The sequence below is a fragment of the Phaseolus vulgaris genome, chromosome 3 (genome assembly GCF_051622355.1).
Source record: "Phaseolus vulgaris cultivar YP4 chromosome 3, ASM5162235v1, whole genome shotgun sequence".
Classification (NCBI taxonomy): domain Eukaryota; kingdom Viridiplantae; phylum Streptophyta; class Magnoliopsida; order Fabales; family Fabaceae; genus Phaseolus; species Phaseolus vulgaris.
Genome location: NC_143500.1, coordinates 35,280,578 through 35,307,930, shown reverse-complemented (window position 1 = coordinate 35,307,930; position 27,353 = coordinate 35,280,578). Strand labels below are relative to the sequence as shown.

Genomic DNA, 27,353 nt, shown 5'->3' with positions numbered 1-27,353 from the left:
TGAAGAAAGTTGAGGGTGAGTGAGAGTGGAAGTGTGAAGAAAGTTGAGGTTGTTTGGATTGAGGTATGTTAGAGTGGATGTGTAAGAAAAGTTTATTGAAAATTGTGAGTGATGTGATAGTTGTAAGAATATTATAAATTATTTTGAATAGTAAAGTTTGTGAGATTACAATTTTACCCTTGTATATAAAAAAAGAATAAATAATGATTAATCCTATTTCATATTTTAGTTAATTATAATTTAAAATTAAGGTATAATTATATTATTTAACATTTTATTAATTAAGAATTATTTTTTATTTAAGTTAATTTATTTACATAATTTTAATATTATAAATGATTTTATAAATTATGCTATGTTATATATATATACAAATATATATATATAATTAATTTTAATAATAATTTTCATTATTATGAATAGCAAAATGAATATATTTTAAAAAGAAAATAGAAATTTAGAATATAACATGAATATTAAGTAGGTGTCAATTACTTTTTAAAAAACCTACAAATTACAAATTTCTATTTCCAATTGTAAAAATATTCATTTTAAAAACATTAAATTTTTTCTTATAAACAATTAAATCTTATAACAAAAATAACTAAAACATTTTTTTTAATATTTTTAATGATAATATTAATAATTTTTGTCCAATAATTTTAAATAAATAAATATATTCTCTTATAAACAATATTTAACTAAACTTTTTCAGTTTTCTTTAATAACTACAACATTTTTTTATTTGATTTAATTATAACATTAATAATTTATGTTTACTATAATAAAAAACCTAAACTTTACAAATTTTTTTTTGTAAATCATTCCTTTCATACAAATATATATTTTTTTTAAATCTTATAAAAATTATAACTATCTACAAAAATTAAAACAATAAATCAAATAAAGGAATTAATTTACTAACTCCTTAACATAATTAACTAAATTAAAATCTAAACAAATTATATTACAACCAACATTAATTTACTAACTCCTTAACATAATTAACTAAACTAAATTCTAAACAAATTATATTACAAAACCATAATAATCCAAACATAAATATAAAACATAAATAAAAAAAAAACAACTTTACATAAAAAATTTAAAAACCTGAAGATAAGCAAGAACAACACAATATGATGACTGATAGGATGAAGAACACCAGTGCCTGAAAACCACATAAAACAAAATACGAAACACAGAATTTCAAAAAATTTAGAACATAATCGATTATCCATTCAGTTATATACATAGGATAATCGATTATCCATTCAGTTATATACATAGGATAATCGATTATCCATGGATAATCAATTACGTTAGTAGGCAAAAATCAAGCATAATGGATTATGACAATAAATAATCGATTATGACCCTTTTTCCACACTTCAGATAATCGATTATGGCTTGAAATTTTTACAGATAATCGATTACTAACTTTGCTTAATCGATTATCTTCACCATAATCGATTATATGACCAGTTCTAATTCAGCCATAATCGATTATGCACCATTCGAAGACACGCTCTCACCTTAGACGAACCCATAGATGAACCAGATGAATCACAAAGATGAACCCAGGACGTGAGATGAACAAGTTATACATAACTCAGCCCCTAACACAAACTATGATGGCTTACGAATCTCTCCAACCACACTACACTACACTCTCTAATGGCTCGCTTTCTTTGCTTTTCTGTGAATGGAGGAACCACCTTCATGCTTCGTGTTATATAGTCAGCTTCATTCCACACCCACCTACCTCACCCACTGCATTCACTCACCTTTTACAGTTTCACACACGGTCAAACGATTCCTGAGCCAAGTTAGGAATCTCATGGTTTCATGTGGCATGCATGCAGGGCCACTGTTCTTCTTGATTCCAGTACAAAAGAAAGGGCAACATTGTAAGTTCGTGTGGATGACTTGGCACTCCCACTCTACAGTGCAACTTTCTCTTCATCTTTGAGGAGAAGCAGAATTCACTCAACTTTCTCTTTCCTTCCACCCTCACCCGCAACAATGCATGGATCCAAACGGGGTGGTGTTGTGACTTTCGTCGTCGACAACAGTACCACCCCTGGATCCAAACAGGGCCTTAAATTGTGGATAAACATACGAAACCATACCTTTGTCAAATAATGGAATTTTTTTCATATAAAAGAATTATAAATCTTGAGAATTATGATTATTAAGATTAACTATTTTTTTTTTGTTAGAAAAAATTATTGCAGAAAATATTTATATAGTTTTTTAAGAAAATAAAAAATTTATGCTTTTTTTATCAAAATATTTAACTCATTATCACATTAAATGGTTTGAAAAAATTATCATGATTTGCAAGTAAAATTTGTATTTTAATTTATGAAGGTTAAGATGTTTCTCTCTGCCCATGAGAATGTGCACCGTGAAAGTCTAATTCAACAAAACATTTTTTTAAAAAGAATGAAATATGAAAAATATATTTTATGAATTTCAAATTTTTTAAAAATATATTTTTTATCTTCTACCAAACATTTCAAGTATATAAGGAATATCATTTTAGAAGACAAAAGAAGAAAAGAGGCCAATATATAGGACTTCACTTTTATAATGCATTTTATAATTTCTATAGTTTTTATTTTTTATTAAATATTATGAGTATTCATATTTTTATTAATCTATAATAATATATAGAGGATTCTCTCATTTATTTTACATATTGTATTTCTATTTTATTTTTAATTTTTAAAAACTAGAAATAATATGAAATTAATTTTATTTTCGTCAAAAATACAAAAACACGAAAATTAAAAAATAATTTATTATATTAATATTACTTTTTAGAAATTGTAACTAAATTAATTCGTTTTATTTGTTTGTATAATTATATCAAGAAGTGTTGTATATTCAGTAGAAGAACATCTTGCTAGAGTTATTATTGTTAATGGAATAAATATTGTGACTGAATTATTGATGTAATTTTTGGGGCAAAACTCGAAGACGAAAAATGATTGTGAATGAAGGGGAAAGTGGCGGAGTTAGGACGCGCAATTGGATCACGTGTGGATTACGGCGAATGATGATAGCGGATGATGGATAAGTCACGTGACGGTGGGTCCCGCAGCGTGTGTCCCACCACCACCTACAGCGAAGGAAGTAGCGCCACGCGTACACAACACGCGTGGATGTGCCATTGGAGCCCCGAACCAAACAAAAAAAGAGCAAAAACGGTGTTTTCCATCGCATAATGCAAGAGAGAGAGAGAGAAATGCAAACACCGCACCGTATCATATCCAATTCCAATTCATCATCACTCTTACGCTTTCTCCCCTTCTTTCCTTTTCTTCCAAATTCTCTCTTTTTAACCTAACCCTACAATTATGCCCCCAAATCCCATTAACACAGAAAATCGCAATTACCCCAATTTCCTCACCCTAGCGTAGATCGATCTCTTCTTCCTTCTACCATTTTCGTGCATTCGGGAATTCCACTTCTGGGTTCCCTGCTATGTATGGCACTTAGTATTTTCCCTTTTTAGGATTAGGGGTGGGTGGGTTGGTTGGTTCCTTTGGCTGCGTCTCGCTTAGGGTTCCCAACTTTGTCGCTTTGAATGGAACCTCGTGTTGGGAATAAGTTTCGTCTGGGTCGGAAGATCGGAAGCGGCTCCTTTGGGGAGATCTATTTAGGTTTTTATTTTCTTACGCTTTTTTTTTCTCTACTTTTTTTTGTAATTTCGCTATGTTCTCACGAGCTTGGTTGTTTCTCTTGCAGGTACTAATATTCAAACAAACGAAGAGGTCGCAATTAAGCTTGTGAGTCTTGTTCTTCAATTGGGTTTCGGATTTTATTTCTGTTTCAGCTATCCCTCCCTTTTTGTACCCTGTTTTTTTTTTTTGGTTTTTTTATAGTCGTTTGTCACTCTGAAGTCTGAAATTTAGGACAAATTGTGAGTTTTGTTTATGTGAATTTTGAAATGGATTTTTTAGAAGGATGGTTTCATTTAGAAATGGCTCCTGCTTTGAATTGTGGATTTCGGTTTGTAGTTGTAGTTTTGTCTGGCTTTCTTACATTTGGTGTACGATTGTATTCTAGATGATTCATCACGACTGAGCTTATTCCTGCTTCTTATTTCTTGGAGGGCGACACAGTCATCTCTTAGAGCATGCCTGTGAAAAACCTCTGACGTTTAGAAATGCCTCTTTCAATTTTAAAGCTTTCAAGAGATGCTAGTATGTAAGTAAACTTGTAAACAAGAGTAGGGTTGTTACAGGGAATCATTAGCCAGCACAAAACTTTCAGGAAATTTCATCGTGAGTTAGAGATACAATTATGCTAAAGGGCAGGTTGTACTTGGGTTCATAAGTAAAATTCTCTGTTGATCAAGTACGGTGTTTATTGAGCTAGAGCTACTATAAGCTTGGATGCAGTGCAAAGCAATGGGTCTCATTATCTTCGATAAATGCTGGTAAAGGAGTTAGTTCAAAAGGTTGGAGGAAAGTTTATTGTTTATTCAATCGAATTCCCTCGCTCCTCACATAATATTGACATTTCCCTTCCTATTCAAGATAGGTGATGTATTATTTTGAATGCTTTAGGTAGGGGATTTGATTGGAATTCAGAGGCATTATCACTTTATACTAATATGGGTTAACAATTAAAATTATGACTTTTGTAACCTGTTAAGCTGGTGTTTCAGTTCAGCTTGAACTTTGGTGCTAATTTTTAGTACTTGTTTTTATTAAGTATTCACTGGATTCTTTACATCTTCAAGTGCACTAAACTTATTTACTTGCACTTTATTTCTTATCCCTGCCGTGCTTTGAAATTAGGAAAATGTCAAGACAAAGCATCCTCAGTTGCTGTATGAGTCCAAGCTGTACAGAATCCTGCAGGGAGGAAGTAAGGACCATTCTTACATTAATTGTTGTATCCTATTTTTTTGTTTGCATTTCCTGCAAGGAGCATAGTACTGCCTCCCTCTGTAATGTTGGCTACTATATAATTTATATCTAGCTGTAACCCAAGTTTGGTTTTGGTAGCTGGAATCCCAAATGTCAGATGGTTTGGAGTCGAGGGGGATTATAATGTTTTAGTGATGGATCTGCTTGGACCCAGTCTTGAAGATCTATTTAACTTCTGTAGTAGAAAGCTTTCACTAAAGACAGTTCTCATGCTTGCTGATCAAATGGTAGGCCATGACTAATTTTGTAGATTTTAGCGTCCCCTTTTTTTATAAATTTTAAAAAACTTTTTTTAATGATCCAGATCAACCGTGTTGAGTTCATTCATTCTAAATCGTTTCTGCATCGAGATATCAAACCAGATAATTTTCTAATGGGATTAGGAAGGCGTGCAAACCAGGTGAGTAGTCTTGTTAAAATGTGGACTTTGGATATCTTGTTTGTTCTCATATTTATTGAGGTATTTAATGCATTGATGTGCATTTAGGTTTATGCTATTGATTTTGGTTTGGCTAAGAAATACAGAGATAGCTCAACACATCAACATATTCCTTACAGGTATGAAGATTTATTGGCATGCACTAAATTTAGTACTTATCAAGGATGTAGTGTAAGGCCTTGATGGCATCATAAAATATCATATCTTAATTTCAATTATTCCTACCCTGTGCTGTAGTTGCAAGTTGTCATATACTGAGCAGCTGCCATATTAAGAAAATAAAAGATTAGGGAGGGTATATGTTATTATGGGTTTTATTGAGAATATAATAATTAATGTCAAATAAAGTGTTATCACTTAGCATACCTTATGATGGCCATAATATTAGATATAAAATTTTGCTACTTGTTGGTATTTTCCTGGGCATTATTAGTCTTGTACGACAAAGGCTCCAAATGCCATTCTTTTTATAATTTCTTTGTAACAACTTCTTGCTATAACTCTTTTAGGGATTTTGAATGTTCCAGGATTTTAGAGGCATGATTAAAACAATTTCATAGCTGTTTGAATTCAACTTGTTACAATCTATCTGAATTTGTATTGATTTCAATGGTTCATAGTTTTATCTATAATTTGGTATTAACTAGTTTAATGCCAGATATTTTTTGGTTAATTTTGTTTAATGCCAGATATTTTTTGATTTATTTTGTTTAGTGCAGCAAAGTTTGTTTGACTGTGAACAGTAATTAAAAAAATAAAAAGGAACAGCTGAAGGGTGGAAGGAGACTAAATGATATATAATATTGACTTTAAAGTTTTCTATCATAATTCTTGTTAATAACCTAAAAAAGTCTAAATTCTGAATTTGCTTATCAAGATTATATTCTTGGGAGGGTTTCAGCTCTGACGTACAAGAATAATGCCTGCTGGCTAACACTAGTAAGTCACACTAGTAAGGAAGCAATTAAATGGAAAGTTGTTGCTCAAAGGAGTACCTTGTTGAGTTATAGTCTTAGATTGTCTTAATACAATCCTGTAAATATGCTCCTGCCCCTGCATGGAAATCCTCCTCATCTTCCAAAAAAGTTTATTTATGAGCTAGAGTGCGTTTGCACACCACACCTGTCATCTCCTTGCATCCCTCTTTTTTTGTTTGAGGACTTCTCATTTTTCTGTTGATATCATTTCATTCTTTGCTGAAACTTTATTGATCTGAATGTTCGGGTGAGAAATGCATCTATTATGCATACTATTTTTGTATTTTAGTCTCTGGTTTCAAGGTTCTGGTTGTGTAAGTCATAGATGTAATATTATCAATATTTTAGCAAATGCTGTTAAAGCGTAGAGGGCTTCTGTTTGAATATCAATTTATTTTCTGATATGTTCAATCATTAATAATGCAGGGAAAATAAGAATTTGACTGGAACTGCGAGATATGCTAGCATGAATACTCACCTTGGCATTGGTATGTGTTACTTCCTGATTCTTTACCAACATATGAATAATAAATGGTTAAATTTTGTTATCTAATAGATACATGTTGCTTCTACTTCTGTGGTGATTGATGCTTAGAGCAAAGCAGAAGAGATGATCTTGAGTCTCTTGGTTATGTTTTGATGTACTTCTTGAGAGGAAGGTGAGTGTTGCTATCAACCTTACTCTGTTGGCTACAAGAACTGTAAACTTTGTCTGATTTCCTTTTTCTTTGTAGTCTTCCTTGGCAGGGACTTAAAGCAGGAACAAAGAAACAGAAGTATGAGAAAATTAGTGAAAAGAAGGTTTCTACCTCGATTGAAGTAAGTTAAATTATAAGTCCTTTTCTAGTGCACGTATATGTGCCTTTTCATGAATCACTGAGAATATTTTGCTTATTCCAGGCCTTGTGTCGTGGCTATCCAACAGAATTTGCATCTTACTTCCATTACTGCCGATCATTAAGGTTTGATGATAAGCCAGATTATGCTTACCTCAAAAGAATATTCCGGGACCTTTTTATACGAGAAGGTTTGTAATTATTATATAGTGTACAGTGGATCCTTGTTCAACTTCTTAAGTTCACTTCCTCATATATTTTTGTGTTTAATAAAAGAATATCATGTTTTGAATTTGTTTTTCTTATCAAGTTAGTATTTGATTGAACAGGATTCCAGTTTGATTATGTCTTTGATTGGACCATTTTGAAGTATCAACAATCACAGTTAGCCACTCCTCCAACACGGGCGATTGTAAGTAATTTTCTTATTCCCCCTTTGGGATTCTTTTGTCATTGTGCAATTGATGAAACTTCCTGACACTTGTTTTATTCAGGGTCCTGGTGCTGGAACCAGTTCTGGAATGCCCCCCGCTGTTACTAATGCTGATAGGCATACAGGTAGTTTATCCAAGTTTACTTGTAGAGTAATAGGCATTTCGTATTTTGATTTGTATAAGTGTATGATTTCCTTTATATTCATGTAACTTTTTTCTCTTATAGTGAATGAACAATCTTTTCCACCTGATATTTTCTCAATTTAAATAACATTCTTTTATTAATTCTTCAGATATTATTGATTTTTAGCCATCTCCTATTTCTTAATTTACCTCTTTCTAATTTTTTTTCTATAATCTATTGATTTAGGTTTTGCAATATAATACCCTTTGAAATTATTTTTAAATGGATTTTAAATTATCTTTTGATCTGTATGGTGATTTTCTATATTTTCTGTCTCACAGGAGGGGAAGAAGGGCGACCTCCTGCTTTGGTTTCAGTGGATTCCTCAAGGCGCAGAATGTCAGGGCCCATTTTAAATACTGTAAGTTTCTCAGCAAAAAAGTTCAATTACCAACAACTGTTATTATGGATGTTCCTGAGTTTTTTAGGGACACTGTTTGCTTGTGGTTCCTTTTCAAAATTCAGGTTATTGTCACTGATCTGTAAAGTAAATCGAATCTGTATGTGATGTGATGCTGTAGAATGTGCAATCTAAGCTTTACTTTTTTTCAACTCTTAGTTTTTCTTTTTGTCGACTCTATAATTGCCTAATGAATGACCATGCAGTTATCAAGTGCCAATGTCTTGGGTCAGTCAAGTGGATCATCAAGGCGGGTTGCTGTTTCCGGTAGCCGTGATGCCTTTGTTGGTACTGAGTCCGAAATTCGTACTCGCACTGCTGAAGCTAGCCCTGGAGGAGTAGCACACAGAGGTTTGAGTGCGCAAAGAAGTTCACCAATTGGATCTTCTGATCCCAAGAGAGTTGTATCATCCGGGAGAAATGCTTCTCACGGGAAAAATTATGACTCTGTACTCAGGGGCATGGAAGGTTTGCAATTAGAGAATGAAGAGAGGACCCATTATTAATATCTCACCTAGTGAATTTGAGTTGATAGGCACTGCCAAAGTTGCTTATGTTGCTAAGTTGAGCTGTGAGGAAATTTGGATCTGAACTTGAAATTCTGGCTTTGTATTGTTAACTCATCTGCTCAAATGGATGATGCTGAGAAGCTGAAATAATTTGAGCTAAATCAGGGATTGTGCTTGCTGTATAGCTCAGTTTTAATTGGCACTTCTGGCTGGAACTCCTAAGTTTTATAACATCTTTTTCTGTGAGTTATTATATTGGTTTACCAGATGCTTTACAGTTTCACGTGGATTACAAATGTCTACTATCAAATACCAGCGAAAATGTAATTAGCCATTCTACTCATTTTGGCATTTTGGGATAAGTTTCCCCTGGTTTCCACGATGTAATTGTCTGGCAGTTGTTTTGGTATTAGGAACATGTATGTTCTTATTTGAGAGGTTCCTACAAAGGCCTAAGTCACAATCTCTCTATTTAGTTTTTCTTGTATGTATTTTGTTTTGATCTGTGAAAAAAGTTTTCATTAAATTGAATTGGAATGTTTGTTCTATTTGTCATGTCTGGTAGTAGTCAAGTACTTCTTTTATTTGGTTTATGAACAAGACTTGCTTAGCCAATTCTACATCCTCTTTTGCACTGTTACAAACTAAATTTGTGAAACCCTATACTCAAACTTTCGTAGGCTTGATTTTGGAAACAGAGTTTCATTAAGTTTAAAATTTTGATCATATAATTCAAAATCTAGCACACATCTTAAAAAATCATAAACTATATGCATTGATTTCACTCTAAATATAAGGTGTATATCACTAATAAAATGTTGCAAACTATTAACATTTTAACAATTTTACACAATAACTCATCCTTATTGTTTATGCACTGACTTCTATTTTGAACATAACCCTGGTCCTTTTGTTGGTGGTTTCATTAGTGCATTGCTTTGGCGCTTCCAATTTTTGATGAAAATATCTAACATTTAACACTTTCTTAACAAAAGTAAGTTTATTCCGTGTAAATAAACTAGAATGAAAAACACACTTTTGTTATATTTGGACGAAATCTTGTTTCTGATACACATTATAAAACCACATTTCGTTATATATCTTGATGGATTGTTATGCACTACATATACTTTTCAATTGTATTATCTTGACAATATTTAAATGAAATACACAGTGAAAAATTATCGTTGAATTTCACTGTAGAATCTTGTCAGAAATATTTTTACTGAGGGAATAATACAAGAAAACCATGATTTCATTGAATATGTTGACAATATTTTACCGAATATTTTGTTGTATTATCAGGGTAGAACAGAACACTGTGGTGTGGGAGTGTCAAATATTAAGGATATTTTTACCGAAAAGAAATTCCTGAAAGGCCGTGTTTTAATAACAATTTGGAGTGCCAATAATAATGCCCTGCCTCAATGTTAGATTCATTGCCATTGTTGTGATTAAAAGAAGGATGACAAATTGAAAACTTCATGCTATGATTGAGATTTATTGGTTGGCAAAAAATAACTAAGGTGAGAGTTAGATCAATTTGTGTACTTAAGAGTAAAATGTTACAGTTTCTTAGTGTATATGAGGCATAAAACTTACTGTCAAATGAGGCAAAAGTTATATTTTAGATTCACTATCTTGGAAAGTTGTATCGGAATTGTATCCAATTTTCTGTATCACCTTGTTATCTAACAATTCTTTAGAAGATTTCCTCATGAAATAAATGATTGACTAAACAAGTTTGTTGATTTGGAAGTCATACACAAAAGGGTTATGAATTTCTTGTACTTGCCACTAACCCATTGTGATGCCTAAAAATGCATACCTTCTTAGTCTCTAACTAAAATTTGCCTCATCTGATTTGTTATCGTTTCTGATTTTTTTTTCTCCAATTAATTAATAAATTTTCAAATGTAATGCCAAATGATATTGATTAGAAATTTCAATGTTTTTAATCTATTTATAAAAATTATCTGTAATGATTTTTAATAACAAATTTTATTCTTCAATTTTCATTTTAATTTCTTTACAAGATTAAAAGGAATTGATATTTTATTTTACAAAATATTTGTAGTGGTAGTATAAGAACTTAATTTCTGCATATTGATGTAAAAATTAGTTGAAAACTTAACACTATTACGTTGACAGCAAATACTATCGAAGTTGAGTGATTTATTTTCAAAATAATTGTGGTGCATAATATTTTATAAGAGTGTTTTAATTGTAATTCTAATATTTAATCTCGAGGTTGACAAGTTTAAGCTAATAAGTTAATTTATTAGATTAATTTTTTATTTAATAATACTAGGTGATAAATTAGTTGGTAGCCGATAAAATAATTTTCAGTTACTAAATTAATTACTAACGAATACGTTAGTAAATTAACTATTAACAAATAAGCTTACCATTAACAAATAAGTTTCAAACTAATATTAGAATAAAAGTATTTTGATAATTAACTGATAAAGTAGTTGGTAAATATGACATAACATAAAAAGATATCTTATATAAGTTTTATTATATAAATAAAAATTTTGTTTTTAAACAAAAATATATTATTATTTAATTATATTTTTTTTAAATAATTAAATTCTTATTACATTTTTAATGCTTTTATTTTTTTAAAAGTTGTATATATATTCATTTGTAAGTCATTTTATTTAAATGAGTTAAATTTAAATAGTATTAATCAAATTTATTGTTTAGAAATTTAAATTTTCTTTACTATTTAATTTAACTACTGTTACATCAATTTCTTTTATAATTTTTATTGTGTGTAATTTCCACATAGCATCAACATTTATTACTTAGCACTTTTTTTTTAACATAATCAATCATAAAACAACCCAACAAATATAAAAAACATGCAGTAATTAATTAGTTTCTTAAAATTAAAATAATAAATATGTTAAAATATAAGGTAATATTGAAAGAAAATTAAATAAACTTATTTAAAGTTCTAACTATATACTCTTGCGTTGGTCATAACTCATAAATTAGTCAAAGCAAGTGGGAGTTAACTTATTGAACTTACCAAATACACTCTTACCTTGTTTTAATTAATTTCTTTTAAGACATCAAAGTTGATATAATGTTACCACCATTAAGTCATTCTTGCTAGGATTAAGAAATTGCATATACCGAAATATATGTTGACAAAGATAACTAACAAAGTCAAATATATTAGGTTTCTCACATTAATAAAATAATTTGAATTGATGAAGATAAATGATAACAAATTTATAAAAGATTATTTTGTCATACTAATGGATGCTATGAATAAAATGTGGATTCTTGATAAGACATCATTTACACATCACTGAAGAAAAATATTTTGATTTACATATCAGAATGTTGCAGAAAAAAATTCTTAATTTTGATACCTAAAAGGTTTGAAGTCAAGATCTTCGGTATTGAAAAGTCTAGTGATTTACAAACTCTAACAATTATAGATCTAACAAAGAAACTTCATGCACAAGAAGTCTCAATAAGAAGTGAGGAAGCTATTGAAGGTGTCTTTCAAGTATAACACATTAAAGACATTTTCAAAGTCAACATTATAGCAATAACAACAAAGGAAGCTGAAGGTTCTTCAAGAAAAGAAAATATTTTATCCTTGTTCTCTTGAAAGAGAACCAACTGTGCTAAAAGATTGTTGGTAACAAATTTTACCTCCACTACTGACAAATCAATTGACCAAAAACAAAGTTAGTGCAGGCAAAAGGAAGAGGAAAAAAATTCTATATCACCCAAGAAAGGTATCATGATGTCAAAGATGTTCTTTACTCTCAAGATTCAAGAACTAAGTAGATTTTTTTAGTGTTGCATGAATGCTAACAAATGGATATGCAATGAATAATTGCTTTATCATTGATGAATACAGAACAAATATGGTACAAGGTTGAAATGATCATAAACAATTTTTATTTGAGTTTTAATTGAAGGCCATGATTTCACTGCCAAATTGCTGAGAGTGTTACTTGATGTGGAAGATTTAGTCCCATCAACTTCAAGTCATTAAAAAGTTCATAAAAGATAAATTTGAGAAGAAAAATGTTGGCGTTTGGTGTTTAAAGATAGGAGTTAAACTAAATAGCTACGGTGACGGTGAATAGGCCATAAATTGGTATGCAACTTACAGACAAAATGAGTAAAACACTATTGAAATAAAATTTGAGGATAAAGCTTGATATTTCCAAGACAAATCTCAGAGTGTCACAGTTATGGGATCTTGCCTCATTTAAATTTTGAATAAATTTTAGGTAGCTTTTTTATCATTCCATATTTTATCTTTCATTAAACTAATGAAATTTGAAATAAATATAGTTTCATTGGTTGGCCAGAAAAACTACATCTGTTTGTTTCATTGGTTAAATCCTAAGGCAAGGCAAGTTATAAGAGTATTTGGAATGTAAGTGAGGCAGTCTTATGTAAGTCCAATACCTTCATTAATTTCATCAATACACTATTTGTTTAGTAAATCCTGATGTTTAATTAGGATGAACTCCAGACAAGTACACATAAGAAACATTTATGCTTAAATTATGCAAAGAATGGAAGAATCATTGGAAAATTTAAAAAGGAATTTATTTTTATTGAACTCTAACATGTATAAAAAAACACTTCAGTACCAAATCAAATTCATCTGCCAAAATTTCCCTCCAGGTTCCAGGGATTTACAAGGTTGTTAGCAAAATAGTATTCCAAATCCAATCACTCCCTTAATATGCACCTGGAAACTTTGGCCTGTACTGAAGACTTCTTTGAGAAGCCTTGATAAAATGATACCACTAAAAGCGGCATGCAGCATCCAAATGTTTCTCCTGAACCGTACCATGATCATCACACAAAAAAGCAAAACAAAAAGGATGTCCTAGTGGACCCGAAACTCAGCCACTCAAGTAATTCAAAACAAAAGTTACATAAAAGAAGACTCCTCCTCTTACTAGAATTAAAAGTTCATCATTTCCGAAGGGGAAAAGGAAAACCAGTGAACCACATTCACTTCTATTCTAGAGATTCAAATCAAAAGGAGGGAACACCCATTGGAAGTATTGAACATTGATGCACTAATTTCGTGAAAATTATAAAGACAATTGAAATGAAACTCCACAAGAAACAGAGTGAGGAAAAGTAAGAAAGCTAGAAAAATGCACTCTTTACGACATGGACCAAAACGAAGACAAGAATCCCAAATTCTCTTCCATATTACATTCTTTATGTGTACTTTAGCAGGCACATAAATAAAGACTAAGCAGCAAATAAATTATATATATAAAACATAAATTATTGTTATATATGATATGAAACACCCCACCCACCCAGCTGAGAAAAGAAGTTGAAGTTGTTGTTACCAGCCATAGACAACTCTGTTGCACCTGTCCTTGAGCCACTTAAAGCTCTTCCTCAGAGACCCTTTCAGTTTTCCTTCAACAGCATACACCTTGTAGCTAGCGACCCTCTTTTTACGCTGCAACTCGGGGTCACTGAAGCTCCAACTTTTCGATGTGGACCCATTTGTGGATTTCCCCTTCTTGAACTTGACATCGTTGATGTTGTTGTTTGCCGTCTGGGTTTGAGTTGGGTGCACCGAAGAGGCGTAGGAGGCGCTGTAGCAGCGGAGATCTTGCATGCCAGTTCCATTATAGGGCTCAATCTGCATCCTTCCGTGGCCGTACGATTTGGATCTGAAGTCTTCCATGGTGGGTGCCGATTGATTGCAGAGAAAGGGTGTTGTTTGCGAACAGGACCTTAGGCAGACCACAACATGTTTTGTTTGTTGTTTTACCGATGATTTTTGCGTTTTCTTAATCGACTGCTGCTGGGGGCGCTGACTACTATGCCTTTTTGGCGTCGGTGCTACTTTTTTTTATCTGTAATAAAATAAATCAAATAAAAACGTTTTTCGCTTTTATTTTGTTGAGCGTGGATCGTGGAGCCAATGGGAACATGACACGCGGGAAATGTCACGTGACAGGCACGGCGTTGAAATTTAACAGTTGGGTTGGGTGTCCCAATTGGATCATGTGCTCTTGCTACTTCTTTGGGTACCAATTTATAGCTCCTATCATTACTCACTTACCCTTCCTGCAAACTTTCTTTTTGTTTTTTTCTCATTCACACAAACCCTCTTTTCTATTTAACTGCTCATTAACTTCTTATTATGTATAACTAACATTTACTAATCAGTTAACCACATTATAAATATATATTAAATACATTCCATCTTTCAAATTTTAGATAACTTTGATATTTTATATTTTAAATTAACCTTTCAATATGGGTTACCACCACCTATTATTAGTATTTTTTTTATCACCATTCATAACATATATTAGTTAAAATTAATGTTTATTTTTAGCTTATTGTTTATCTTATCCTATTTTAACCAATGATAAGTCTTAAAGATTGTTGAAATTTTAAAGTTATGAAAATATATTTTGAAAATGTAAGACATGTATTATGCAGAGAAAATTGTAAATTATTTTATTTATATGCTCTAATATAGAGCAAAATCTAACATGATATCAAATGTTAACAATATATTGATCTTAATTTCTTAAATCTAAATAATAAATATAATTTTATGTTTTGAAATTGTGTGTCAATTTTGTGATAGAGGAAATGACATGCCTTTAATTTGCAGGAACAAATTTGATTGTAATTTAATGGCAAAGTCATCCAACAACCAAGTCTCAAATGCACTAATGATAACTCCTGAGGTGGTTGAAGATCCTTGTGATATGCAGATACTCAGCTAGCCATCATGTTGGCAAGAATATGAAAATTTTGTCACATGAGGAATACTATAATGGTAAGAAATTTATTATTGTTGGAAATGGAAGCAAACTTAGCATTTGTCATGCAGGGCAAAGTTAAAAAACCTTCCATTAGATAAAAAATCTTTGAGAACAGTAGCACAAATATTTATAATGCCACACGCAAAACTAAGTATACTTTAATTAACCTTAAAAATAGTTTAATATATACATACTTTATTCTAACGTATGGATTTCTTGACCCTCTTGTCATTTAAAGTGTAAAAAATAAAACAAGTGAGGTGCAAACATACTTAATAAAGATATTTTAAAATGTAGACAAAGAAGTTTATTTAACATCATACTTGGATAAATAAGTATATAATTTTAAATTACAATTAATTAATTTAGTACTTATTTATTATTAACATTATTACAACTTGTAGGAGTCATTGGTGGTTGTTGGTCATTATTTCTCATCATTTTCTCGTAGTTCTCTTGTGTTCATTGTATAAGAAAACTAACACTTTGACCATCAAACATATACTAGACGCATAAGAATTACAGTTGTTAATTACCTGTAGTTGAGAACAAGATACAATTAATTACACCTAATGTAACTCATTTTGTCTCACCACTATTTAATTAGGGTATAAAATATATTTTAGTTATTTGTATTTAATTTGTCGTGCTCATATCAATTAGAAAATTATGAGTATGGATATTATGTATTGAAGCACATGTACACCATCATATTTGCAAACATTACTAACTCGTGGAGAGAGGTAACATTTTTTTTTTATAGTTATTTAATGATTCATCTCCACCGAAAAATAAAGATATATAAGAAATTATTTAAATATATAATTGAATGTTATATTTATCATTTTTCGTACAACTTTTATTGGATAATACCATTTAATTACCTTGTCTAAATATATAATTGCTTTGTCTAAAAATTATACATTGTTATATGCAGGTGAATGATACTAGTAATGAAGGGAGGAAGCCTTATAAAACAAAATTGATTTTTTTAAAAAGACAACTTACTATAATTGTTATTACAATAATAAAAATAAAAATTTGACTTACCATGATGGTTGTGGTGCTACTTGTCATAAAAAGTCATATTTTCTATAATGTTTCTAGAAATATTTATCATATAAAACCATTTATCGTGACAATGGTTAGGCTAACTATTAATAAGTTAAATTTTCTATGAAAATTCTAGAAATACATGTCATAAAAGGTTATATGTGAACATATGTTGGACATATATAACTGTTACAATAAATTAACTTTTTATGATATTAGAATAGTCGTAAAAAATCTTGCACAACTATCAAATTTTACATTGATTTTGCACAAATATCAAATTTAATTTCCTAAATCTAAATAATAAATATATTTTTCTCTTTATGTAAAAAAATTGGAATATTTCCTAAAGCTAATTTAAATAAAAAATTTTAAATGAATAGTCTCAACAAAAAGATACTTATTCATTTATATATCAATAACAAGTAATTAACTAATGAATAAACAATTTAAATGAAAAATGATAATAGTGGCACTCTTCAATTGAGAACTTTATATGCTAGAATCATTAAACTGATTTTCGTCAATAGAAATCGAACACAAGGATACTTGGTCAAGTTTAGCATGCTAATGCAGCTCAAAAAATGCCATATTAAAGGACGTTATTCGTCCGTGGAACTTGGGAGACAAGGAAGAAATAAATATATTGAGCAAAAAACCATTTACATTTATCCCTATACCAATTAACATTTAACAGAAACCAGTTACACTGTTCCTTGGCAGATATCAATGCCAAGGCATGATTCTCAAAAATGCATATATTGATACAATTGCCAGAGGGAAGGGGGCAAGTACACAGATCAAGATGAATTAGCCTCACGAACTGGCATATCACGTGGATATTCATTCAGAGCAGAGCAGCCACTGCCAAGGTGGATGTAAATACAAGTTTGCTTTGGTCATTAATAATGCTAGCTCTGGTCAAGTTTGCTTTTCCTATTCATCAAGTCATGGTAGTAGAGCAGTACACACATAGGTTGTCCAAGGATACTGAATATGAACCAAAAAATCATATTTCCAACCTGGCATGAAGAAAATAACAAATTAATAAACCAACGAATCAAAATCCAGATGATGGAGTTTTTAAGATATTATAAACCCATATGCTTATTTACATACCATTGAGTTTCTGAATTTTTCTTGAAGATAATGAGTGATTAAGACCAGAGGAACCTAGTAAAAAGGCATTCATTATCATGTCAATTGAACCAAAAATACGGATGAAATCATAATCCATAACTATTACAAAACATTGCGCAAGTTAATTACTCCAGAGAATACTTTCTTTCAGTTGGCCATAAAAGAGCAGGGAATTAATGGAAAATTTGTGTTACTGTCATACTTCAGTTTAATAGTAGAAGGTTAGTAAATAGTATGATTCAGTTACTTGATTTCACCTGAAACATAATTCCACCGAAAGCCCACAATTTGAATATGTGGCAAGGAACAGCAATGCACAGCTGCACTCAGAAGAACGTGAAATCGTAAGAAAAACTCCACAACTCTCTTAAGAAAACGTTGACAACAAATTACAACAGTGCAAAAAAGTATTCATGGATAAAGATAACATGTCTGACTAAAGCTAGGGAAATTTTGGTGACAAAATTAATATTGTGTTTGTTGGAGATCCCACATCGACTAGATAAGGATAATTCATAGTATATTTATAGTATATAAGTGGGTGCAAATCTCACCATAGAGTCAATTTTGTAAGGTTGAATTAGACTTAAAATGTAATTCTTAAGATGGTATCAAAGTCATTTAAGTTCGAGCTTATTCTGACGAGAATTTGTTGGGCCTATCGCCACTTGCTCATTTTGTAAGGTTAAGTTAGGTTTGAAGTCGACTTCTTAAGAGATAACACGGGTAGAAACTAGAAATGTAGCAGTCCACTAATATTCATCTCTATCCAATTATAAGATATGCCAATGTTAGTATCTAAGCATGCCAACGTAAAGGATTTAGGTAGCTAGGTTTCTGAGGCCATCATCAGGTTGTAGATAGTGCAAAGACAAGTAATGTCCTATACCAATATTTAGCAAATCAGTCACAACCTACTTTATAACTTTCATTCCTCATCCACACAGTCCCAAACAATAGAAAGGGTAGGAACAAAGATACTCCAAGAATAAATTAAAGCAAGTTTCTTTCAGATTTCTATTGTGTAGCATGCATACAAGCACAAAACAACAATTTTGACAAAATACCAAAAATATGAGAGAGGAATGTTCTAAGAAATGAATAACACACCTCATGGAATAAAGCAGAAACCAGGAAGGCAATTAAAAGAGCAACGGCCTGTACAATGATGGAAGATCAAAATCATAAATATATCTATAACTCAAATAAATAAAATACCAATAATGTTTGACAAAAGAAGAGCCAATCCAAATACTGACCAATGAGAAGCAACTATGTTAATAAGATATTTTTGATAAAAAAGACCAAGAAAAAAAATTCACAATAGATATATTAAACATGATTCCATAGAACAAAAAATGGAGTTCCTTTGCAATTCTTGTTCACGTGAGTCATGTTTATGCATTCCAAAGTCATTTATCTGAAACGTCAGAACAGTGGATGAAGTTCAATTATTGTCTATCAATTGACAACTTTCTACTTATAGCTCCAAGTGCATCAGACATATCAAACCATAACAAAGTCGATAAAACTATATACATATGTTTTAAAAGAACTTACGTAATAGATATGTAATAGCCTTATTCACAAGTTTTTACATAACTGTGTAAAGTTTAGAGCAAATTAGTTTGGGATCCATTGGTAAAACCGGAGGATGCTTTATTACCTTTGGTATGCCATGCCTTAAACACGGAAAATATAGGTGGCGGATCATCCATTTGTGAACAGGCTGCAATGTGAAAGAATCCATTCAGTAGTATACAAATGGTTTAGAATTACAGTTGATAAAGAATCAACTATATGTTCTGAGATTTAGAACCATTTGTTCAGTAACAGATGACAAAAAAGTTGTAACTTTCCTTCCTTCCTTTTGTTAAAACAGTCTGAGTTGTCAGCCCTCATTGTACAGAAAGGGAAAGTTAAATAAAATATCATGTGTGTGCGTGCTCACATGAATTTCATCCTAATAAGAGACCAAAAATCATTTTGCAGACAAAAAAAAACGTTGATCAAAATTTAGTCCGAAAAGGAGACATACCATATTCCACATTCTCCAATACTGATGGAAGCAGCAGCAATGCCACAAATACAGTTGGCGAAGAAGACACTATGTCACAAATCTCTTTGCTTAAAGATTAAGAATAATGTAAGTTAACACCTAATTAGGAAATAACTTACATCTTCAACAGTTTTGGCATTCCACCAGTCCTTGTAGAATTCGCGATCACCAAATCGAAGAAGCTCTGCCAGTATATTTAACCTACATTGAAACGGTCAGTAGAAGGATTAGCTGCCTCATATACGAACTAAATCTTTTAAAAAATCATAGCTTAACCTTTTCTAATACCCATAGATAAGACAAGCAGATCAGCATTTATGCTTGCACAAAAAATGAGCATAAATGAAGAGTAAAGCATCCTCACTGGCTACAGGAAAAATATACAAACCCATAAATAAAACTAGGCTAATAAATCCCTTATATCCATCAGAATCTCACTTAAACTGACCATTAGTGGCTCACCAATAATTTTTAGATCTTAATAAGTACATACTCCTGACAGCAATAGTCTCTACATGCACACCTTTAAATCACCTATATCTTACCACTGATGATGCAATTATTATTGAGGGTTTTTAGTAAGGTGATATCACTATAAGGATGCTTTGAAAGATTAATTAAGTACAGACTTATAATATCAACATCATCATCATCAAAATTGCCCGGGTACAGAAGTCAAGGCATTAAACACAAGAAATTAAAACAATAATTATTCAATTTATGGGAAGTGAAGATCACTTCCTATTAATATCTTGTAAGAAAAATGCACACATACATGCATGTTGAACAAAATAAGGGACGGTATACCAAAGGTGAAAAAAGCAATAGAACATGCAAAGCCACACATATAGATTTGGAACAGAAAGCTTCAGAACTCTTTCGATGGCATAAAGAAGGTCTCCCTTGAAAGGATGCTGTGAATTTTGTACAATAGGATTAATGTACTGCAAAATTGCACAGTCAAAACAACATCAGAATACCAGTAGAAACAACAAATTTGAAGAAAAAAAATGCGCAAACAGAAAAGAGAGAAAATGTAGAAATGAACAAAATTTATTAACCAGTACTGCTTACTTGTTCAATAATAAAACCCATAACTCCTGTAAATACTATCAGCTTGACAAGTTGACGAAACACCCAACCCTTTCGAATATAAGGTGTGCGAGGATAGCTTAGCTAAAACAGCAGATCATAAAACAAAATACAAGTACATAAATGTGAGAAACTTTGCTCTCAAAAGAAAATTAAAAAGTGAAATCCACATGGAGATACATTTGTGCATAAAAAGGCAAAGACAAATGAACTGTATAAACCTACTCAAAGAGCACCCAAGCAAAATTTTGGCAAATTAGGTAAAAATGACAATGCCAAAGCTCATCTACTACTCTCACAAAGTATAAAAAATGTATGCTACACTTTTTGCCAGGGAGTCATGTAAAATACCCATTCCTTTCAAAGAGTCTTAGCTTTTAAACATACTAAAGTGAGAACCAAGCACTATAATATACAGATTGACAAACAGAAATACAACCCCGTCCCCTTCTCTCACACAAGTGAGGAAGACACTGACAGACACATTGTGTCTAAACTAGCATATTGCAATTGGGAAGCACAAGAGGAATTTCGTACAATTGGAAGTATAGGGAGAGCTAGAGAAAGGTTTTGGGATTTCTGCCATAGATTTTGTTATGCAATATTTGGTGCTACAAAATGTTGTATTGTCTATAGGCACGGCAAAGAAATCGAAAATAATTTTGAGTGTTGAGATGAACAAGGTTAATGACCAACATATGAAAATGGAAAGGAAATACAGGATAAGAAATGAAGACATTTGGTGAAAGGTATCACATGTATTGAAGACGATAGTTAAAGAGGGTTAGCAAGATAATTATAATAGTATTGGAAAATCCTATCAAATGATCACACATAAAACTCTGGATCAATTAATCTTGTTAGGCGGGAACTTAATTCCTAGCTGTGTAAATTAGTGGGGATGGTTAGCAATTAGTTTGATTATATGTTAAAGAGGGTTAGTGAGATACTTTTATATGAGGATTTACTCTGTTGTGAAAGGAGAAACACTTGCCAGATAATTATCTGTTTTCATTGTCCTCATTCAATATTCAGTACAAGAAGCATTAATTTTCTCATGTTCTGTCTTTTGGTTCCCAACAGCATGTCAGACACTGACTAAAAACCTCAGACATATTCACACCAAAGACATACGGGTAAAGTCCACATACTAGTGCCTATAAGCAATCTAATAAGAGAAAAATGAATACAGTTGTAAAATAGGTAATGAGGCAACTCTACAACCATTACAAATAAAAGGAATTTGCTTCCAAAAAACAAACTATACTAAATCACTAGAAAGTACTGCTACCTGGTAACATAAAGTAGGAGCAACCATGAAGTATGCCAAGCTCTTGAACCTCACACTGTAAGGATATTCCATATTCACAGTATTGGGTACTGCTTCTCCCTGTAACAAAGGAAACATAGGAAACATGTTCGAATAAGGGGGGAAACAAGTGTTTATATATCACACATTCACTCAAGTGAAAAGCTAATCATCCAGATATAAGGAAGTAATAAAACGGAAAACAGGATGGAAGTAATTTGAATTAAGACAAAATAAACTTTACTTTAGCACATTATGAAGTTTTGAACATGATCTATAAACTACAGCTTAGTCAAGCACAATATTCTTGTGTGAAAACTAATCATCAAATACATCATAAAACATATAGTTCTCTTTAAAGTATACAAGTAAGTGAAAATGACCTTTTGTAATTAATGTCTACCAACTTATAAGTGGAACTTATGAGTCTTAAGAAAACATTTGTCCTTATTTCGTTATTTAAATTGTCGGGGAGGTGTCTTTGATACTGTCAAATGCAGTTTTAATTTAGTGGTTTAGTCAGTTTCTATTTCGAGATAGTTTCTGTTTTTGTTTTCCCATAAACAGTAACAACTCCTAAAATCAAGGAGCAAGATCTTTTTGCAGTGTATATACACTGAAATACACACAAAAATACACGCTTCAGCATATCCCAAATAGAAAAATATTCACATTACTTCTCTACTACTTTTCTCTTCCAACAATTTTTTATCTCAATTAAAATTCAACAATGGTACTAGAGCTCTCTTTTCAAGGGACCTATGAAATGGATGCTGAATAATATTTCGCACAAGTTACTCCTCCTATCTTTGATGGGGAGAACTGTGACCTTTGGATTTGTGGGACGCTGCAGAAAAAGATTGTGAAGTCAACAATTCTTGGAGTGTGACTTATTTGTTGGGAAATTTCAGTTAAATACAATTGGTTCTAGGATGAACTCTGGCATGGTATGAAAGTCTATTTTGGTAGGCTCACTTGGTTTGGCAAGCGTGCAGGTGTATTTAAATGTTATCCACCTTGTCAGAACTGCGGGAAAATGGCTAAGCCACCATTTAAATGTTGGAGAACAGCTAATGCTAAGTGCATTGAGTGTAATCAAGTGGGACTAGGAGTTAATTATGCAAAAACAAGACTGAACCACATTGTAAAGTGGCACAGGCTATAGATCAAGAGGAGGAAAAGTACTTGTTTGCTGTAACACATTTCTCTAAAATTGAATTAAGTTAGAATTGACTCATTGATAGTGGTTCTACAAACCACATGACAAACAAGAAGGTCTATTCAAAATTAATTTTTGATGTGGTGTATGTTCTTAAAATTGATCAAAACTTATTGAATTGTGACATAAGAGGCAAAAATCTGAAGAAGATCAAGCTAATTTCGGAATAACAATCCCAAAGAAGGAAGTGGTGTTTCTGAAGAAAAAACTAAAGCTATTGTGCAAAAACACACAAATAAGCTGATATATTTGAGTGAAAATGCTCTAAGAGAAAATCTGTTTGGAACTTTGGCTAAAAAAGAAGACAAAAATAAAGGAGAAACTACAAAAATGGAACATGGTAGGAAGTGTTTAAAGTTGAAAATGTCATGGCCCAATCACATGAGAAGGAAGCAATAATATTTCAATAGGAAAATTCTCATTTAAAACAGAACAATTGATGTCATATCCAAGACACTGTAATTCAGCAGATTGAATTTTTGAGAAAGAAGTTAGAAGTTTGCGACCTCCAAGGCAAGGAGGAGTGTTTCGAACTTGCTTTAGATGCTGCCAAAGAGGTTTTCATTTTGTTTGAGTAAGTCAATTAGTGGATTGATAAGAATCTATGTTGTTAGTGGTTTAGTCAGTTTCTGTTTTTAAGATGGTTTTTCTTTTTACTTTGTTTTCCCATTATCAACAACAACTTATAAAATTAAGGAGCAAGATGTTTTAGTGTATTTAATACTGATAAGCTTGATAAAATATACGCTTCAGCATTATCCATAGAAAAATATTCACATAAATGTTATCATGTTAAGAGCTTATGTCTTGCATGAACTTATGCTTTGTTTGGTGTATTTTGAACTCATTTAGTAGTATTGTACTACTAGACTTAATTACTTTATCGTTGAGGTTTACTATTTTGCTTTATTATGTCATTTATAGGTATTTTAATATTTTTTATACAAATTAAACTCTTATGAGTTTGCGAATCGAGTTTACACAACTCTCCTAGTTTACACAAACTCTTGAGTTTGGCAATGTTACATAAGACCGTGTTGGTTAAGGAAAAATAGAGGAAAGAAAAATCACAAAGAATAAACAAAAATGATGAAAGAAAACAAAAGAGAGAAAACTTGACTTCAAGAAACAAAGTTTTAAAATTCTCTCTCCATTCAAACAGCCGGTATATATATTACCTTTTCAATTGATTTGGTAAGTTGTCGCATATCATAGTTTGTATGTGCATAAGACACCAATTTTAACCATACAACGCAAGAAAATAGCATTAAAGTGACACCCGATACAAAAGCAGAGTCACACCTGCAAAAAAAAGGAAGGTTACAAGTCAGTAATAATAATCCATCTTCCCTATCCTTATCTATGAAATGACTATGCACACGCATAAGAATATTTTAACCCTCAGCAATCATCTTCATTTCTCAATGTTCATATAGCAATCCAATAATAGTTTGAAAGGTAATTCAATTCCAACATCATAAAAGGGCTTTAAATTTATCTCAAATAATTTAAAAGATAATGAGGTTCTTAAATTCTCAGTGCAGGAGAGTGACAATGTTTGTTATGTAACACCATTATCAAATATCAACTTAAATCACATTCTATAAGATAATTCTTTCAAAATGGATGGTATAACAACAAATGTCAAAACAAAAAAGGAGCCAAGACGGCAGACCCAGAATAAATTTTGAAGAATATATGCCAAATAACTAGACTAACCTGAGAATCACTAAAACTGGATACAAAACTGAAGCTGAGGTAATGATTATATGAAGTAGAACAACGACCTGCAACATTAAAGTCAACATAATATTCCCGTGTATACAGATATTAAGATTTAACAAAAGCTCACATGGCATGATCACTTACTGATTCCGGTATACACTTCCATTGTGCCAACTTCTCCACTATAAAGGCAGTAAAAGGAAATACCACAAGAGAAAGACTGCAAATCCACACAATCACTTACTGTTACAAAACATTTGAAGAAACAACCCTAAAAATAATTACACAGCATATAGTTTATCCTCATGAGAATTCATGAAGGGCATTACCAACACATGAAAAGGGGCCAGTCACTCAATGAACTTGAACTAAACCAAAATCCAGACTTGATCAACAAGCCATACTGCAATAAAACACACAATAAGAGAGACAATAAATACAGAACCGTCAAAATCAAGGCCATAAATAGAAAACAGAAAATTGTTACAGGGGAATGGACAATTAAACAGGAAAAGGCAAAACCTTCATTAGATTCTCGATTATGAGTCTGCTATTTACTGCAACAAGTACTACGATACAGAGGTTGAACAGGCCCGCGTGACTCTGCAGCTGATGGAATAATTAGTAAACAAATAAAACTACAGAGTCATCATCACACCAACTTATCAACCAAAACAAAGTAGGTAAAAAAAATCCCCGATCCACCAACTATATTGAATTCAAATCATAAATTGATACCGACTAGCTTCCAGTACACACAAATAAATGAAACAAGCTCTCACCAGCAGTGACATACTCTATTTAAAACACCTCAAAGACGCTCTCATTCAAGACTCTGTGATTTCTATTTTTTTGAGTTGTTAATTATGCCGAAAGGGAGCAAAACGGCAAGGTTCTGTTCATTTTCTATCAGTTTCGGAGTTTAAGCAACATTGAGGTCAAAGTTAACGGCCAGAACCTGACGGAAAATGCTGTCGGAACTGAGAGGACTTTCCTTGACTCTACGGTGAGCGGGGACCGAAGGCCGGTACGCGAATTCAAGGTTGGAGGTTGCAGTCTCATGCTTTTGTGGTGGTTGTGAATAGGCGACCGCGCTGTCCACGGTGTCCATGAAGTCATCAGAACCGGAATCCTTGACCAAGTCTTCGCCGGAACTGTCTGTAGACTCCGGCGAATTGTAGAGACGACCAGCGGAGGTGGCGGTGGGTCTGCGGCGCACGGTAGAATGGTTGATAGCAGTGGCTATGGTTTGACGCTGATCAGAATTCTCCATTGGAGAAGAAAAAGAGAGTGGGATTACTTCCGCAGTCTTCTCCAAAAAGAAACAGGTTTCTACAATTCTTTTAATAATAATTAAAATCTCAAGAGAATCAAAATTTCTCTCTATAAATAATGTTTACCACTCATTGACCAATATCTATCTCAGATTTTTCCAAATTAATGTTTTTCATTTTTAATAATGTATTAAACTATCTTAAACTATAATTACGAATATGTATCATGTCTTTATATATATGCATTATATAGATTAAAATAAAAGTATATGTACAAGTACTTTTAAATATATAAATTATATTATAATTATCAGTTATAATATATAGATGTTTTGAACTTATAAATTATATTTTTATTTATGATATTTACTTTATATTTTTAGTAGATATTAAATTTATAATTAATATTTGATATAATTAAATTTAGTAGATATTGTTGATACCAATAAGATATTAAATAAAAAGAACTATTATTATTATTTATTACATTTGAGTAGAAATATGTGATATTATTTTGGTATAATGCATTGGAATGTGTATATTGATAATATATAGAAATTTAAAATGAATATAAATATGTTAAAACAAAATACTAAAGATTAAGAAATCTTTGATGAGAAAGGAATCAAAATAATAAAAGTATGAAAGAAAAGAATAAGAATTGATTTATTAGAGTTGGAAGAAAGAGAAAAAGAGTAAGGTGGTGTGATGGTGATGTTTGTTCTATTGTGGGTTGACAGGCAAAGATAGAAAGGAATCTGATGATTCCCATAAATGTCTGAAAGCGGTGGTGAGAAATGCCACTGTTAGATATGCTTATTTATGAGAAAAAGAAAACTTCCTTCCTCAATAAACTTTTCATTGAAAATAGGAAAAAAAATATTTAAAAAATGAATGATTTTATAAATTTTTGTCTAATAATGAAATATATAATGTTATTTTTGTAATGAATAT

At 31.6% G+C, this 27,353-nt stretch overlaps 3 protein-coding genes across 7 annotated transcripts; 1 reads left to right on the top strand and 2 right to left on the bottom strand.

Annotated features, from left to right (window-relative positions):
• Positions 1-3,188: 3,188 nt before the first annotated feature.
• Positions 3,189-8,978, top strand: LOC137807215 (casein kinase 1-like protein 1). Of its 2 annotated transcripts, XM_068607716.2 has the most exons (14): positions 3,189-3,671; positions 3,757-3,797; positions 4,815-4,884; positions 5,025-5,173; positions 5,251-5,346; positions 5,434-5,504; positions 6,789-6,850; positions 6,958-7,021; positions 7,097-7,181; positions 7,263-7,389; positions 7,528-7,610; positions 7,693-7,756; positions 8,098-8,177; positions 8,423-8,978. In XM_068607716.2, the coding sequence occupies exons 1-14, from the start codon at positions 3,596-3,598 to the stop codon at positions 8,720-8,722; spliced, it is 1,368 nt and encodes a 455-aa protein (XP_068463817.1). In that variant the 5' UTR covers positions 3,189-3,595; the 3' UTR covers positions 8,723-8,978. The 2 variants fall into 2 exon arrangements, with proteins under 2 accessions (XP_068463817.1, XP_090156845.1); XM_090300719.1 differs by lacking the exons at positions 3,189-3,671; positions 3,757-3,797; positions 4,815-4,884; ... (1 more) ...; positions 5,251-5,346; positions 5,434-5,504 and having other exon boundaries at positions 6,807-6,850; positions 6,919-7,021.
• A 4,874-nt stretch (positions 8,979-13,852) lies between these two features.
• LOC137807214 (uncharacterized) lies at positions 13,853-14,606 on the bottom strand. Its single transcript, XM_068607715.2, has one exon. The coding sequence runs from the start codon at positions 14,427-14,429 to the stop codon at positions 14,079-14,081; it is 351 nt and encodes a 116-aa protein (XP_068463816.1). The 5' UTR covers positions 14,430-14,606; the 3' UTR covers positions 13,853-14,078.
• Positions 14,607-17,206: 2,600 nt separating this feature from the next.
• On the bottom strand, positions 17,207-26,508 carry LOC137807213 (diacylglycerol O-acyltransferase 1A). Of its 4 annotated transcripts, none has more exons than XR_016519724.1 (16): positions 26,084-26,484; positions 25,648-25,728; positions 25,455-25,528; positions 25,270-25,345; positions 25,120-25,187; positions 24,579-24,702; positions 22,164-22,262; positions 20,855-20,956; positions 20,556-20,724; positions 19,900-19,981; positions 19,760-19,780; positions 19,388-19,450; positions 18,832-18,879; positions 17,979-18,041; positions 17,701-17,754; positions 17,207-17,603 (listed from the first exon to the last, which is right to left on the bottom strand). XR_016519724.1 is itself a non-coding variant. In XM_068607714.2 (16 exons), exons 1-16 carry the CDS (start codon positions 26,396-26,398, stop codon positions 17,493-17,495), a joined length of 1,518 nt encoding a protein of 505 aa, XP_068463815.1. In that variant the 5' UTR covers positions 26,399-26,508; the 3' UTR covers positions 17,207-17,492. The 4 variants fall into 4 exon arrangements, 2 of the variants coding, with proteins under 2 accessions (XP_068463815.1, XP_068463813.1); XR_016519723.1 differs by having other exon boundaries at positions 25,648-25,734; positions 26,084-26,483; XM_068607714.2 differs by having other exon boundaries at positions 20,588-20,724; positions 26,084-26,508.
• Positions 26,509-27,353: the final 845 nt, after the last annotated feature.